Raw genomic sequence first — 16,408 nt, 5'->3', positions numbered from 1 at the left:
CTCACATGGAAATTGCTGCAGATACACTAGACATCATTGTATCATCACTGATACTTGCCATGTAATACCGAGGCACGTAATTTATCCTTATGACTTATATTATCTTTGGTCTTTCCATTGTCGTGTATAAATGTATGCACACACAACATTACCGTTGCCACAGTTATCAGTGTTTTCCTTTTGTGCAATCAACAACTCCAGTTTATATGATGAGTGTGATTTATTTTAGGTGATGTTTACTGCACTGATAAAAGACTGATACACAGCATGTGCCTCTGGGTGATTGTGTTTGTAATTGCATTGCATAAGCAGTTTTTTTTAACCTCTTCTGTTTGTTTTCCATTCCACACAGTTCCCGTAACAACAAGAGAAGGAGTTTGGCGGTCGGGACCCCGTCGCCCACGCTCTCACGACCGCTCTCACCTCTCCCGCTTGCCACAGGTACTTGTTGTGTGTTGTTTTCTGTTGCGTGCGTGTCGGGCTTACAGTAGTGCGTGATATTGTTTGGCGATCAGAGAGGATGATGTTCATTGGTCGTTAACACCGTACACAGACATGATCACATCTCTAAAACGGGGTGAATGAGGTCAGTCCGATGAGGTGAATGGCTCCATCTGTGACAGGAGGAGAAATTGCTTTTTGCCATCAGCCTTGTGTTTGTTTTGATCCTGTATGTCACAAGACTGGCACTGCCTTCCCTCTGGTGCTCAGTAAGTTTTTAATTGCTGTTGGATTATAATGTGCCCACAGTATAGTGCATAAGGCTCAATGGTTTTCCTCCACATGATGATGTTTTTCATGTAGCTTCCTCCTGGCTATTCATTCCTCGATCCAGCTGCCTGATAGGGAAAGTCATTCATTCTCTGATGCTTTCTCATTCATTTAAAAAAAATGTGATTAAGGGTGTGACTTTGACATGAAAACCCCTTAGTGACCCTTTTATGTAGTGTGGTTTGCCCAGAAGACCTGGCGGAACCTATACTAACATCTGAGATTGCTACGGACTCGCAGAAGAAGTTATGTAGCGTGGTGTGATCAACAACAGCACTCCCTCCTGTCTCCTGAAACTGAGATTCTTTCATTAGGCCTGGGAGAGGTCTAGTTATTCTCCATTATGAGTATGTTACTGTAATTAAGACTGATAGCTTCAGGCTGAAGTGAAAGAGGGTGGTCATGTAAAACAACAGTGCAACCAGTCAAATGATTCAAGACACAAGCAGCCATATTCATAGTTTGTTACAGTTTTTGATCATTTTAAAGTTCTTCACAGCTTGTTTGTGTTTCTGTTTCTTCAGCTGGCAGCAGCCCATCAGAAAGCCCCAGAAATGTCTCTGCTAGCACCTCTGCCAACTTCCAGTTTGCCCGCAGGTGAGAATTAACTCTAATTCTTTTTAATATGGGTTTGGTCTGAGGAATTTAAACTCAGACAGATTACTACAGAAGTACTTTCCCAAAGCCAATGTATAAACTAGGAAATGAATAAAACTTTTGTATAATTCAGAAATTAAATTAAAAAAACTGCATACAGCTGCACTTCAAAACATGAGAAATAAATGCCAGAAGAAATAGATTGGCACTAATAACCCCTTCAACAGTAGCAACCAGAATCTGTACTGAGAGTAAGAGATAGTAAAGCTTTTTCCCTAGCAGGGAATAAGCTTGACTATCCAAGCAGAAATAAGAACTTAAACAGACCAACACTTTGTTCTCTTATTTTAAACTTATCCTTTTGAATGAAGGCACAAAAATAACTAAATAAAGATTTTTTTTAAATTTTTTTTTTACATTTTTTTTGGAAGTAGGTTGAGGTGCCTTAATAATAGACATGCCTTGGCTTGTTCCCTTTCGCCCTTGTAGTGAAAATGAGGCAATGGACAAGCAAGTCCAACCAGCTGAAAGGCCCCAGGGCCACTAGCTGGACATGCATCTTGGCATTTGTCAGGCCAATTAAGGCGGCAAGTCATTGCATACACTCATTAGTCAGGACTCCCGTGATTACGGGGGGAAAGTTGCCGAGCTTGTCCTCTCACCACGCTGCTCGCAACGGCCTATAGATTCACTGTGATTCAGAGGAACAGTCGATAGCTGCTGGCATCCCGGTCAGGTAGCAGAAGGAAAATAGTGTGTTGTCAACCTGCAAGCAGAAAGATCACTGGATAAAAACAGCAGCGTGTCGGCTTATTGTGAAGGACATAAGTCACAAGTAGCCTACACAGACATACATAGACGCCTCATGAATATGCTGCTTCTATCTCAATGAATGTACTTGAAACGTATGTGTGCTCATCTGAACTATCATGTATGAATTAGCCTATAATGTTGCAGTCACAGTGCAGTATAGCATACTGCACCATAAGCGCAGGGATGGAGAAGGGATGCTTCCTGATAGAATTGCCGAGCACACGGCCTGCATGACTCATCTAAATTTATTGAGACTTTTTAAGCTGCCAGTGTGCAGACAGATGCTGTGACTGCACTTTTGAGAACTCCACTGGGTTTATTTGTTATTCACACAAGCTGTATCGCCCTGCTGCTTGTGCAATTATTTCTTCATGTAAACATGGAATAGCCAGGCACACAATATCTGGCGTCCATGCAAAGAATAATGATAATAAAAAAAAGTAATTTAATGCAAATGAAGGAAAATAATGTGGTCAGGATCTCTCCCAAGGGTGAGAAATGAATGTTCAGTTGCAGCTCCCTCTTCACCATTAAAAGATGCTTTTTTTAACCTTGGGGAATGAAGATTGCCAACACTTTGGCCGACGATAGTTTTTTCTCGTTTCCACCACAGGCATTGATTCCAACATCGATTTAAAACCCTGTTTTTAATCTTAACCTCTATCCTCTTTACCCTTGATGCGCCGTAATACAACAAGCTATCCGATAGAGCCCAGATGAGGGAAATATACATGTCTCACTGATCCACAGATCTCAGAGCAGAACCATCCAATTTCATTGTGTCACCTCTGATTTAGCTATATGTCCCCAAGAGCTGGTTACTGTGAGAAAACATTTGACCATCCTTGTCACCACAGATTGAATCAGTGAAAGAAACTGGGCCACATCCCCAGAGTGCCATATTGGATGGAAAAGTAGAAGGGCAACGGCAATAGGGCCATTGTTACAAGTGGAAATTTAACACATAAAGGTTGAGGTTTTCTATGTCTACTGGTGGTCTAGCTGGATGTTTCATGTGTCTGCACTGTGTAGGGGCTTATTTTGCTTGTGTGTGTGTAATGAGTCACAAGCTACGTGTCTGTGGGTGTCAGTGCTGCTGTTTGATAGCAGCTTGGCAGGTGCAGCAGCAGGAGCAGCAGCAGACCGCCACTGGCTCAGAGTTGTGTGACAGAAAAAAAAAAATCCAGGACTGTGACTGACAGCCAGACTTACTCCGTCACTGTAATTAAACACTGTGTTTTTCTGTCTTACTTTGCATCTTACCCTGCCCCTCTTCCTCTCTGTATCTCTCTGTTTCCTTCCCCATATATGTCTTCCTCCTTTTACATTTGTGAAGCCAACTGGCCCGCACTGAAAGGTAAGAAAATGACAAACTCTCCCATGCATCAAACTTGCATGCAAAGATTTTTTTGTTTGTTTTTGTTAGAATGAGATTTCCAGATATGAAAAGCTGAAACTGAAGCTCCGAGTGAGTCATCAGGACATATAGGATTTCTGCACAACAGAAAGCAACCACTGAGCAGTGTGTCTCACTGTTTTGTCTCTGCAGAGCGGATGGGCGAAGGTGGTCCGTGGCGTCGGTTCCCTCGTCTGGATACTGCACCAATGCACCCAGTTCATCAGTATCTGTAAGCTGAGTCTGTTCTCATGTATCGGTGTCTCCCTCTTCTCTTGTCTCTCTGTAACCACCATTCTCTGTAATGCCTGTCTCTCTTTCCTCTCTTACGTATTCAGCATCTCTCCAGACGGGTGCCATGGGAGCATTCAGCTTCCTGTGTTACTTAAACTTACTGTATCAATTAGTTTACAGTGTGGTGTCTTGTTAACTCGGCAGTGCTGACAGAATGAAGTGTAAATACCATGATGTTACTGATCTGACAAAGAAAACAAATGGCCCGTAAGTGGTGGTTGATTTATATTAGACCACCTTTTGAGTGAATCGTTTTAGAAAAGTGCTCTGCATCTGGACCATGTTAGATAAAGAGTGAAAGTACGTACTGTACAACTCAAGGTGAAGGACAGGGACCATATTTATAAACTAAAGCAATTCTAAGACGGTGCTTCACTTACAGTCTCTCACCCCCTGTAGAATTAAAATGCACTGTGAGGAGTTTGTAAGGATCTTTACACATACACAACGAGGCTCTATTCTTTACATTTGGCTTGATGCCAATATGAATAGAGTTGAGACTGAGATTAAGTGCCGAGTGCTTATTATGTTACTTGAAGTAGGTGTTTTGGGAGCCCTCCCAGCATGCACAGGGGCAATATATTTGTTGGCATTCTTCTTTGTTACAAGTGTTGTTTCGTTGCTCCACAATATTTCCACTATTTCTGCACTTAAATTCCGGTTAAGTTATCAGTTATTATCCATGAACTTGTTAAGACGACTAGTGACATTGGTGAGTTTTTCCCTGCATTTTTATTTGCATATCCAGGTTTTAGAAATGTGACATCTGTCCGTTAAGCTACAATATGCAAATTTTGGAAATCAAGCAACCGCTGGCATAAGACTTGGAAGCAAAGTTGATTCACTCCACACACCCTCCTCCGTCTCTCTGTTCTCTCACGCTCCACCCACCACCACCACCACCTACATCTTTGCTGTATTCGCTGTCTCAGCAAGCGCAGGATCTCGCTAGCCTGTCAGGCATGAACGTCTTCCAGCAGCTAATACCAGCTAGAAGCCAAGGTGTATGAAGAGGAGTAGATCAAACGTGTGTTCACATATTGATCGGCAGCTGCGAGCCTCCATGTCTGGCTTTGGCCTTCTCTGATTGGTTGGACGGGTGAGCCTCAAAAACTTCAGTGAGGAGGAGTATCTCTGCACCGCTGCAGGCTGTTTAAGGCCTGGATCGCAATCTCGACGGGGTCATCTGTGATGTGAGGCTTCTGACAGAAACGGGGTGCAGAGTATGTGTTCTGGCATAAATACAAGTGCCTCATATTGCTGATGATCCAGCGGATGACAAAGTGGATTATGCTGCAGGAGTGATTTGAAAAGTTTTATACTTTCATTCTGCCCTGAAAACTAGTTTCTGTCTGAATCACCCATGAATCTCAGCTGACCGCAGCCCCCTCTTCTGGGAAACAAACCGTGAAATTTTTCAAGTACAGGTGGTGACAGTTTTATTTCCAAAAGATTTTCAATGGAGTGTTACCTAACATGAACCTTGTAGCAACCGTGGAGTGTTAAGATGTAACACGTCATTTGAATAACCGACGCTGTGTGTGTATAAAGACACTGTGAGTGTATTCTCACAGTAGGGCAGATGGAAAATACGACTGTCTGACAAACCATAGTGTCGGCAGCAGTTGATTTACACAAAACAGCTGACTGGAACTGGATGTTGAATCCTTTAATGACTCAGCCATAACAGGATACATTCAGTGATGATGCACCCCTCAATCATCGGCCTTTTTATCATGCTTTCCACTGCAGAGAGGAAATGGGAATGAATCCTCAGATGCCTTTCCCAGACTTTTCCTGGAATGGACCAATAATGATTAATGATGCACAAAATGTGTATGTATGTGGAAATGAAGATATGTGGTGGTTAAATTCAAAAATACCTTTAGGTGGAGCTAAAAAGATTTCAAATTTCTCAGAAGTTGTGAAGGCTCACAGTAAAGTTAATATTTTACCATGTGACCAACCTTATTAAATAAATGACTTCATACCAAAATGATTGAATGATTTCCCTTCAGTCCCTTTAGACTGAGGGGAAAGTACAGGGATAACAAGTCTAATCGCTAAAATAACACAGACCTTGTTGAAATGCATGGTTTCTTTTCCCTGTGTGACATCACACATGAGAAGGGACTGGGCTCCTCTTTGGGGAAAAGGGAAACGAGTTGCCCAGCTACACCCATTAGTTATTTGTTGAGGGTTTCTGTGGTGATTATCTTGAGATTTTGCCTTCAAAGCCCCAACTGGAGCTGCAGTCGGTGGTAGAAAAACAATGCCCAGCTCCTCTGTCACGACTGTAATTTTGTACGGTCGACCACATGGCTTGGAGACGGTGAGGTCAGCCTTGCTCACACAATGCCCCTTTCAGGCTCGCTGTCAGTGAGGTCTTTATACTGCTCTCGCCCAGTCCTGACATGTCTCTAGTTTCCTCCTCAGGGTATCTTGCCACCCCCCCCCCTTCCCCGTCCCCTTTTACTACTTATTCTCTGTCTTGTTCTTGTTCCGTGCTTTCTTTCTGTTTCTTTTTCTCTCTGTTGTCCTTTCACTTTTTCCCTCTGTTAGCCTTTTCTCATTTGTGCTTCCTCTAGCGAAACACAAGGTCCCAGCCAGATGGGAGTTCTTCTCATAAATTCCAGGCTGCATGTTACACATTTTGGCTTGGAAAGAGAAATCAAATGCATGCATGGCCAACGCAACAGCTGTCGGCCCCCTCTGCAGGGCATGCTGCAGCAGGAAAGACAAAGGTCCTGCTTCGGGGGACCAGAACACAAAATCTCACTAAGTCCCTTTTTAAAAAAAGTAAAAATAGATTCATGATGTTTTACTTTACTGCAGTCTTTTTCAGCATGACCTTGTTGAGTGCTACATCTAATTCAGATCTATACTGGAACATGAGAGCCTTTAAGACTCAGAGTATTAACAGGATAATGAGTGAATCTGAGAGAACAGTGGTGCGCCTCTCTTATCAGAGGAAACCTTTTCAAGACAGGATGTTATATCATCAAAGCTGCAGAAGCAAAACCTGACACAGATACAAATGTGAAAATAAATGCAGACAAAAATGGGAAATAAGCAGTGTTTGATCATTCACCAGTTGACTGTGTTTATCACATATTTCATATTAATTCTCCTTCTTCCTTCCCACTTTTCTGTTTCTCTGTACAATCCCATCTCTCTCTCTCTCTCTCCCCTGTGGACTTTTCCATCTCAGTCCTCTTCTTCCCAGGAGTTACTGCACCAGTTGCCCTTCCAGCCCACACAAGATGATCTCCACTTCCTGTTCAAACATTTCCGGAGTACGGAGAGTGTGGCGGATGAAGAAGGAGCACACGCCTCGCCCCCTGTCAGACTCCGCTCACGTAGTCTCAGGTAACTTACAGTGACTACACCGATCACAGTTACTGTATGCACTGTTTGCTTTTGTCACAAACATTTCCGTAACACAGTATGGCGCCCAAAGAACAGATGATCTGTTAGATTAGATTAGTTTGATTTGAGTAGGTGGAAGCCACAACTCTCCTGCCTAAGATTTTAGTTTAGGCTCATCAATTTTTGAAAATGAATTACTTAATGTATTGCATATATCACAGCAAGGTTTAAAGTTGTGTAATTGCACTGCAACATAATTTCCTCTTTTTAGAAATGTGGTCTTGATGAACACTGAACATACAGTAGGTCAGGAGCTGCTCAAAGGAAAAATAAAACGTCAAACCCCACACTTAGTTGCTACTGCTAATGTGGCTAAAATGCAGTCAAACACTATTGTGTTACTTGGGTTAGTAACATTAGCTAGTTAGAAAAGCTAGCCTTTCTAGTTCAAACAAATAATTTAAGCATGTTGCGTTAACAATACAATGATGATGAAAGGTTAAAAAAAAGTAATTCCTACCATTTGCATTTTCTTTCTTAAACAAAGTTTCTCCTGTGTCAATTCTATGTGTGAATTTTCTCATGAGCAAACATTCACTTGTCATTGATTTGGCTCAGTTCAGGGTATATATCTAAACAATAACTGCAGTGTGACCCTGCACTGCCATTGGAAAATTCTTCTCTGCTAATTAAATGCTAGCTGCTCAGTGCATATAAAACTTACCACCTCCAGAGGTGAAAAAATCATTTTATGAGAGACTAAAACAGCACTGCGTCAACTAAAACAGCCTGCAGTTAGCGTCAGTGTGCTACTTATTAGCAGAGCTGTAAATAGAAACATGAATAAGTAATGTACCATTTGGTAAGATTGGTGCTCGGCCTTGGATTGACAAAAGTAGGCCTAATGTTCCCTGGCAACTTTCATGTATGATTATAAATATTGAAACAGTGGCTTGGAGGATTTGAATATGGTGGAATAATTATTTAATGTGGTTCTGTAAAAAGCCTGCGTGCTGGTTACTGGTTCTTCGCTGGATTAGAATCGAGCATTTCCTCATCAAACGGGCCCTGTAAATAGCTCTGGTGGTGGACGGTTGTGAGGTTGCTGGAGTCTTTTATGAAAGGTTGCAGAGGGTGTTGGGCTCATCTTGATGTGGTTGTTTTTTCAGTGGCGTGTTCATGCCTTTGCCACTCATTCACACATGCTCTAAACACACAAATAACACACACACGCAGATAGAGTCTATAATGAGCCATACAGAGAAGCTTCTGGATGCTCTAGATACGTCTACTCTTACAGATATGCAGAAGTGTTGGTTTCTTATCTAAACGGAACAGGTTACAGTCATTACATCATTATGATTGACTAATCAACATAGACGTTTCTACATTAACTTAGATTTTTTTTTAATGAATATCTATATAGTCACATTCCGATTTCTATGATAATGTGTGCTTATTAACTTTTAAAATTTGAATTACACTAAGTTATGCACAACTAAGCTATTTATACACCCAGCAAATAATTATTTCCTTTCAGGTGGTTTGTTAATGTGCTGGCTGGCTAATTGGTTGGTCACAGATGAAACAAGAGATTCCACAAGCTGTAACAATTACACCAGAGAGAAACCCCCTCTGCTAAACTGTTGGACCGTGTAGCTTAGTAAATGAATGTAATTGACTTTTATAATGTTGTTAAAACACTTCTAAATTTTCCAGCATGTATTGACTATAGAAATTGATGACTGACAAGATTCCATGTTGCTCCAAAATAGCTCCAGAGGGTGTGTAAAGCATTTCTTATCGCCCTTCAAATATTTCTCAAGGGGTTAATGGCTGCTAATGCCCTCAAATAAAACCTCACTGCATGTGCAACTGTTGTGGTTACCCAGAAATAGTAAAGTACTTGTCACATGTTGATATTGTTATTTGTAGTATGTGATGTATAGGGGCACACAGGGTTGTTATTTTTACCATTTGCGATGACAGTTCATTGATTTGTAATGTGTATGGACAGTTTAAAAGGAGCCCCCTCGTAACTGAAGCCCTGTGCACACAGCAGATGTGGTCATGGATACTGCAGATGAGAACTTGATCTGAATCACATCAGTGTCGTTTTCAAACATGCTGTGTTTACGACTCGGGGTGGCAATAAACACTTTCAGTTGTAATTTACACCTAAGAAATTCATGGATGTTGCGTAGCTATAACAGAATTTTTATGATTAACACTATTTCACAGCTACAGTGTATTACTGTTGATTTTAGATAACCAGTTACTTGACTTGCAACATGCCTCTCTAATATGAGTCTCCTCCTTCTATTATCACTCAATCCCCTGATTGGTATACAAATGACATCCCTTATTGATACATGATTCGAATTTAGCATCCATCACTGCAGAAATATTTTATGGTATTCATCGTTGCATAGAATTTCTGATCTGTTTTTCTGTTCCTCTCATTTGCCTCTGCTCATCCAGCCCTGGGCGGACCTGTGGAACATTTGACAATGAGATTGTCATGATGAATCATGTCTACAAAGAACGCTTTCCCAAGGTATAGTCTGTGCTATTCTGGCATTTTTTTCTTGCCCCCTCTCTCTCTGATCTGTATTTAGCAAACATCTTTTAGATACAAAATGAAGATCTACAAATGTCTGCACTGGGTGTTTTTATTTTACACTTGGAAACCAGGACAGGAGATTTTGCTCATGGCAAAGTCAAAAACTTAAACCACTCACCAATGGGATTTAGAGAAATTGTTACTACAATACTGCTGTCAGCGTTTTAAATGAAGTCTTCCATCTTGGTTGTTTCCCAGGCGACAGCCCAGATGGAGGGTCGGCTGCTTGACATCATTGCAGAGTGTTCCCCAGGCACTGCTCTGCCCCTGGCCGATGGTGTGCTTGGATTCATTCAGCACCAGCTGGTGGAGCTCGCCAGAGACTGTCTGGACAAGTCCCAGAAAGGCCTGGTCACCTCCAGGTACTTTGTGGAGCTACAGGAGAAGCTGGAGAAGTTGCTGCATGAGGTGGGTGTTTTTTTTTGTTTTTTTTTTCTTCTCAATAAATGTTTTGCATCTCACTTTTACAAAACATACTCATAATTCTGTTCACTCTGTTCTGTTCATAGTTATTGAGCCAAGTTTATTCCTTCTAATTTGGTAGTAGTGGATTTCAATAGCACCGACCGTCCTCTGGAACATTGCATGCTCATCTGTAGCTGCACCGGGAACATTGAATTGAAATTGCATGTTTGACTGGTTCTAGTTCATTGGCAAGTAATGGCATTGTCATTTTGTACTGCTTCATAGATCTGTGTGGTGGTCAAGCGTTTGATTATGTAATGATTTATTATGTAACGTTTCCACCAACAATTTTACTGCAGCAAATGCTGCCTCCTGTAAAATAGATTACTGCTTCGGCCGCAGACTGAGACTGAGAGTGACTTTAGACTGAATTTAACATTAAGTTGAGTTCATTGATAGCAGTGCTACAGTCGCCACAACCAATCCAGTTCTTTTTCTGTTTTCATCCAGTATCCTAGTAGAGCCGTTTACTATAGGGTTCAACTGGGATAGCTATTTTTTTGTCTATAATTTCCACTAAACCACACTTCTGTAATTATGTTTCGTCTTGGCTCAGAAATAATTTCCCATCTAAGAAACAGTTTATTTTAAGCAAATAGTCCCTCATGGTCACATGTTAAAATGTTTTAATTTGCCTCAGAGCTTATGAGTTCTTCTCTGGATTTATAGTCACTGTCTCAGAGTGGAACCATAAAATCTAAACAGGTTTGACATGGAGCCAGTTACAGATTATCAGCTGATAAACCTGATCTTTGACTGACATCAGTCTTCCACGACCTTTGCAGCTCACATTGGGAACCTGCTGTTTGACCAAGGCAAGGCAATGTTAGACTAAGATATGGAGACAATGAGAGTTAATAAAAGTGTACTCACTAGTGTTTTCAACTATTTATTAATCTGACAAGGCACCGAGCAGAAACAACCATCGGCACAATATGTCTAAACGCCAGCCACAGTTCCTTGAATCAACAACAGATAATGTAAGAAGATAAAACGGATGCTAAAAATACTGTCAGCCGGAGCAAAGTGCAGACAGCCTCCGTGGGTGAGCTGCGCTGCCTCATGGTTATGTGCCAATTGGATTAAGTTACAGTAATAATCCATCATCCTTTGTACTTTTCCTGATCAGGCATATGAGCGTTCAGAGAGCGAGGAGGTGCCCATCATCACCAAACTGGTCAAGAAGATTCTCATCATCATTTCCAGGCCTGCCCGACTCCTGGAGTGTCTGGTAAGAATCATTTGTAGACAAAGTAGGGGTTATATGTGAGAGGGTAATATCAACATTATGTTTACCAGCTTAGAGCATTAACACACACTGTGCTCCCTCAAGTGCAGGTAAGACAGGTGACTAACATACGTTGATGATATGTTGTAGTAATGATTGGTGGTTTTTGCAGTAATAATTACAGAGTTGGAGTTGGAGTAAGCCAAGAGCAAGTTTGACAGTTTGAGTAAGGCTTGTTCTCAGTTGTAGTTCTTGTTGATACTTTGATATGGGCGGTAGCTGATTATTCAAGTTTCACTGCTTTAAAATTAGCCCAGTTATTTGCCCCAGTTAGTTGTTCCAATTATCCAAGACAAACATACTGCGCTTTCTTTAGCCTTACCTTGCCTATCATGATGTTTGTTGCAATAACATTCATTTTGCATGGTACACATGATCTTGTTTACTTTATTGAATCATACTAGAAAAATGGTGTTCCAGATGCTGCAACATGTGTTTCCTGTTTGATTCCTGGTGCATAGTTTGCTATTGAATTATTTCCTGTTAAACACTTTCCTGTACTCTCTTAGAAGTTGGTTTGTTTTTGCAAAAACAAAAACAATCCAAGTAATGTAATGAACAAAAATGCAATGAAATCACAACGTTTTATTTTTCCTCTGCAGGAGTTTGATCCAGAGGAGTTTTACCAGCGTCTGGAAGTTGCAGAGGGTCAAGCCAAAGTGGGCCACGGCATCAAGACTGATATTCCCAGATACATCATCAGCCAACTCGGCCTCACCAGGGATCCTCTGGAAGGTGACTTATTTATATGTTTTAGTATTTGTCTAGTCCATCTATTTAGGCACCATTTTATGTATTTTTTTTTATTTATTAGTTGAATTTCACTACATGTTTTTGTGCCAGAAGTGAGATATCATTGTTTCAATGATTTTTTTTAGAGACTTACCTTATTATGTTGTTGTATTTTCTTTCTTAAAGTGTGTATTAGACAGCTATCTATCTGTGATCTGTAGAATTAGACAATTAGAAATAGATAAATCAGTCTCAGTTGTTGCATTGCTGAGTGCATTCTGCTCCAGGGAAGCAGTCTTTGCTCTATTTGATGAAAACATAAAAGCATTTCCACTTCTTTTACTACTGAACTACTGGCTCTGCTTCCCGCAGAGATATCCTGCTGAGAAGAGCCTCCTTCAAATGGATTCGATGCCATTTATCATTTAACTGAAATGGCACATTATAAATGACTCACATTAGAAAATCTGCCAACAAATATGCTGTGAATACAGTGACAGGTGTCTGAATTTGTTCATGAAGCATCATTAGCGAGTTAGTACCATTGCAGGCAGTTGAATAAACATTTGTTGTCATCACTGGAGCTTATGTAAGATGAGATCGATCTGCGTGTCTGATGCTGTTACAGAGATGGTCCATCTGGAGCAGACGAGCCCGAGCCACAGATCAGCCAGCAGAGAGTCTGATGACACCGGAGAGACGACACCCACACAGGTAGAATGATACTGACACTGACAAGTCAAGATGTCATTAATTGACTTTGGATGTGACAAGATAACAGACAAGACATCATGAAGGCAGTGGAGGTTGTAGAACAAAACAACATTTGAGGAAGTTGATTGGATATATAAAGATTCAAGTGATGAATGCAACACTTGTTTCTACAAGCAGACAAAAATCCTTCACATTATCACATTGAAGTCATGAAGTGTATGTAGTCATTCTTTTTAGCAGCAATGCAGCAGTTAAGTTTCTGTTATTTTCCATCCCTTATGCTTTTGGATGTGTGTGTGATTCAGAGCCGAGCAGCCTGCACCCCTCCTCGTAGGAAACCACTGGAGAGCGACTTCGAGACTATCAAGCTCATTAGCAATGGCGCCTATGGGTGAGTAAGACAGACTTCTTTGTTTGCAGTCGACTGACTCGGTCTCTTTGTGGACACCATTCCAATAAAAGCAGAAAAGAAACCAAAATGAGGATGTTTTTTTTTTTTCATAGCACTTTTATCTTTATGCTGAGAATTTATGTGGGCAGTTTTATTTCAAGTCTGAACTGATGTGAAGCATTAAGCGATGTGAATGTTTCCTCATCCTTTCCCCAAGGAAATCTCTCAAATTACCTCCCTTCCGCACCTGTCACTTCCTAACTATGTTTGTTTGATCTGAAATATTCCTTATTTCTTCCCTTCATCCTCCCTCACAGGGCTGTATTTCTGGTGCGCCACAAGGAAACCCGTCAACGTTTTGCCATGAAGAAGATCAACCGACAGAACCTGATGCTTAGGAATCAGATCCAGCAGGTGTTTGTGGAGCGAGACATCCTAACTTTTGCTGAAAACCCATTTGTGGTTTCTATGTTCTGTTCCTTTGAGACTCGGAGGCACCTCTGCATGGTCATGGAGTACGTGGAAGGTAGGCTTGGTTTGGATGTTATAGTAGTAGTAGTAGTAGTAGTAGTAGTAGTAGTAGTAGTAGTCATTAATGTGTTAAGTCCTCCCGTTACTGGGACTGGGCTCTCGGAAACTATGAAATACAAATTGAATCTTGTTTTCTCCTTTTCTCACACTCAATAGGCGGGGATTGCGCAAACCTATTGAAGAACATTGGACCTCTGCCAGTGGACATGGCGCGAATGTATTTTGCAGAGACCGTCCTGGCGTTGGAGTACCTTCACAACTACGGCATCGTACACAGAGACCTCAAACCTGACAAGTGAGTCTCCAGCCAATCACCAAATGGAAAAGTCCCACACATTTTTCATTCCTTCTCTCTTTCAGGCAGCGTCTAGTTTTCCTTAAAACTTTCATCGTCTTCAAACTTGCCATCATTTTTTTTTTTTAAACTCTGGCAGTCTTTCTGAAGTTGGAGCAGAATTTTCTGAGTCTTTCAATCTTTGATGTTTTTTTCACTGCATCTGAGATTTACGATTTTTGGGCTTAGCATTTGATGTAACATTAAACATCTTTGTGTTTCCATCCTTTGTAGTTTGTTAATCACCTCCATGGGACACATCAAGCTGACGGACTTTGGACTGTCAAAGATTGGTCTGATGAACATGACCACCAACCTGTATGAAGGACACATTGAGAAAGACACCAGAGAGTTTATTGACAAACAGGTTTGTCTCTTCTCATCACGTCTCCTCTTCATCCTTTCTGTTGTGTTTGACATCCGCTAACATCTGTTGTCCTCTGTACAGGTGTGTGGGACTCCAGAGTACATTGCTCCAGAAGTGATCCTGAGGCAAGGTTATGGAAAGCCTGTGGACTGGTGGGCCATGGGAATTATCCTCTATGAGTTCCTAGTGGGCTGTGTGCCTTTCTTTGGAGACACACCAGAACAGCTTTTTGGTCAGGTGGTTAATGGTAAGAGATCCTTACAATTACCGTTGCATTGTTATTGTTAACTTCTCTGCACAGGTTAAAACTTCTTGTTTATTTTTGCCTTCAGAAATGAACTTGTCACCTCCAGTTTCTGCATCGACAGATTTAAATCCTGTCACTAAATTGCTGCTATGTGCTACTTTGTCCAGATGACATCATCTGGCCAGACGGGGAGGATGCTCTGCCAGCTGATGCCCAGGACCTGATCACCAGACTGCTGAGACAGAGTCCTCTGGAGCGTCTGGGAACAGGTTGGTGGCAGCGTGACTGGCGGTGGGTGGGCGGACAAGGCTCCGTTCAGTTAGAACCCGCTGGGTCCCACGTTTGCACAGCACTGTGACCATCTGCTGGCCAAGAGGTGGCACATGCAGAAGTTATCCTCACTGGTACCTTTATTGCCAGTGATGACATATTTTATTGTGGAAAAATGTTAAGTTTTCAAAGCACTTTGAGTGGCACTTTCAGCTCCAGTGTAATTTAAGTAGATCTAACTATTCTGCAGGCAGTTCAAGCCAATTCTGTAGTGGTGAGTGAGTAACTGATGAATGATTTCAGTGATTTTTCCAAGCAGAAATGTTGAATATCAGATGACTTCATGTTCTCAATTGTGAGAATTGGCTGGTTTTCTTCTGCTTTAATAAACTGAGTCTTTCTTCAGAATAAATAGGACATTTGTTGCCAGCAGATTTTGTACAACAGACCAGTAATTGAGCAAATAATTGTCAGATTAACAGTCAATAGATTGAAAGTCAGTCATAGCTTTAAGAGAAAAACATTGCAGTCATTTTACTAATGTTACCAGGGGAGCCTCTCCTTACTCCTGGACGAGGAATAGTTGTAAACCAGATGTGACATGACAGTTATTTGCCTTGTTTCCTCTTCAGGTGGAACCACTGAAGTGAAGATGCATCTGTTCTTCCTGGGCCTGGACTGGAACGGGCTCCTGAGGCAGAAGGCTGAATTCATACCTCAGCTAGAGACAGAAGAGGACACCAGTTATTTTGACAGTATGATGATTTATTCATAAAAAAACTCACACAGTGCACCCACAAAGCTAGACACACCTCAGAAGAGGCTGTCAGATATTTAGACTTTTTTTCTTCAGGGGGGAGGAGGGGGCAACCTAATTTCACAGTGATGCCTCTTGGCAATTTAATTTCGGGAAAAACCAATTCCACCAATTTTACATTTTTTTTTAATGCGCTGTCATTGTGATCTCTGCAGCCCGATCAGAGCGATACTGTCATCTGGGCTCAGATGACGACGATGAAACCAACGATGATGAATCCTCCTTGGAGTTGCGACAGTTCTCCTCCGTGGCTCATCGCTTCAACAAGGTATTTCTTCTTTATTATACAGTATTAAAAGACATACTGCAGCTAATGCAAATCACGCTGATATACAATACAAAATGAGTGTGTTTATTCAGTAGATGCGCATCTATACAAAATTAGAGCA

General features: G+C 41.4%; 1 protein-coding gene across 4 annotated transcripts in view; it reads left to right on the top strand.

The window, feature by feature from the left end:
- Positions 1-16,408, top strand: part of mast3a (microtubule associated serine/threonine kinase 3a) — a 29,143-nt gene that overhangs the window by 6,393 nt on the left and 6,342 nt on the right. For 2 of the 4 annotated variants that reach the window (XM_085804173.1, XM_085804176.1), the window contains 18 exons: positions 353-441; positions 1,296-1,368; positions 3,518-3,538; positions 3,731-3,809; positions 7,083-7,240; positions 9,722-9,797; positions 10,062-10,271; positions 11,458-11,559; positions 12,219-12,351; positions 12,977-13,062; positions 13,368-13,453; positions 13,771-13,979; positions 14,141-14,279; positions 14,553-14,685; positions 14,767-14,932; positions 15,100-15,201; positions 15,835-15,957; positions 16,175-16,287. In XM_085804173.1, coding sequence (XP_085660299.1) covers positions 353-441; positions 1,296-1,368; positions 3,518-3,538; positions 3,731-3,809; positions 7,083-7,240; positions 9,722-9,797; positions 10,062-10,271; positions 11,458-11,559; positions 12,219-12,351; positions 12,977-13,062; positions 13,368-13,453; positions 13,771-13,979; positions 14,141-14,279; positions 14,553-14,685; positions 14,767-14,932; positions 15,100-15,201; positions 15,835-15,957; positions 16,175-16,287 — 2,098 coding nt within the window. The remainder of the gene's footprint in view (positions 1-352; positions 442-1,295; positions 1,369-3,517; positions 3,539-3,730; positions 3,810-7,082; positions 7,241-9,721; positions 9,798-10,061; positions 10,272-11,457; positions 11,560-12,218; positions 12,352-12,976; positions 13,063-13,367; positions 13,454-13,770; positions 13,980-14,140; positions 14,280-14,552; positions 14,686-14,766; positions 14,933-15,099; positions 15,202-15,834; positions 15,958-16,174; positions 16,288-16,408) is intronic. The other 2 variants (XM_085804175.1, XM_085804174.1) reach the window with 1 other exon arrangement.

Source organism: Trachurus japonicus, chromosome 17 (assembly GCF_045865225.1).
Source record: "Trachurus japonicus isolate A0001 chromosome 17, Traja_1.0".
NCBI classification, from domain to species: Eukaryota; Metazoa; Chordata; class Actinopteri; order Carangiformes; family Carangidae; genus Trachurus; species Trachurus japonicus.
This window is presented reverse-complemented; position numbering and strand designations above follow the sequence as displayed.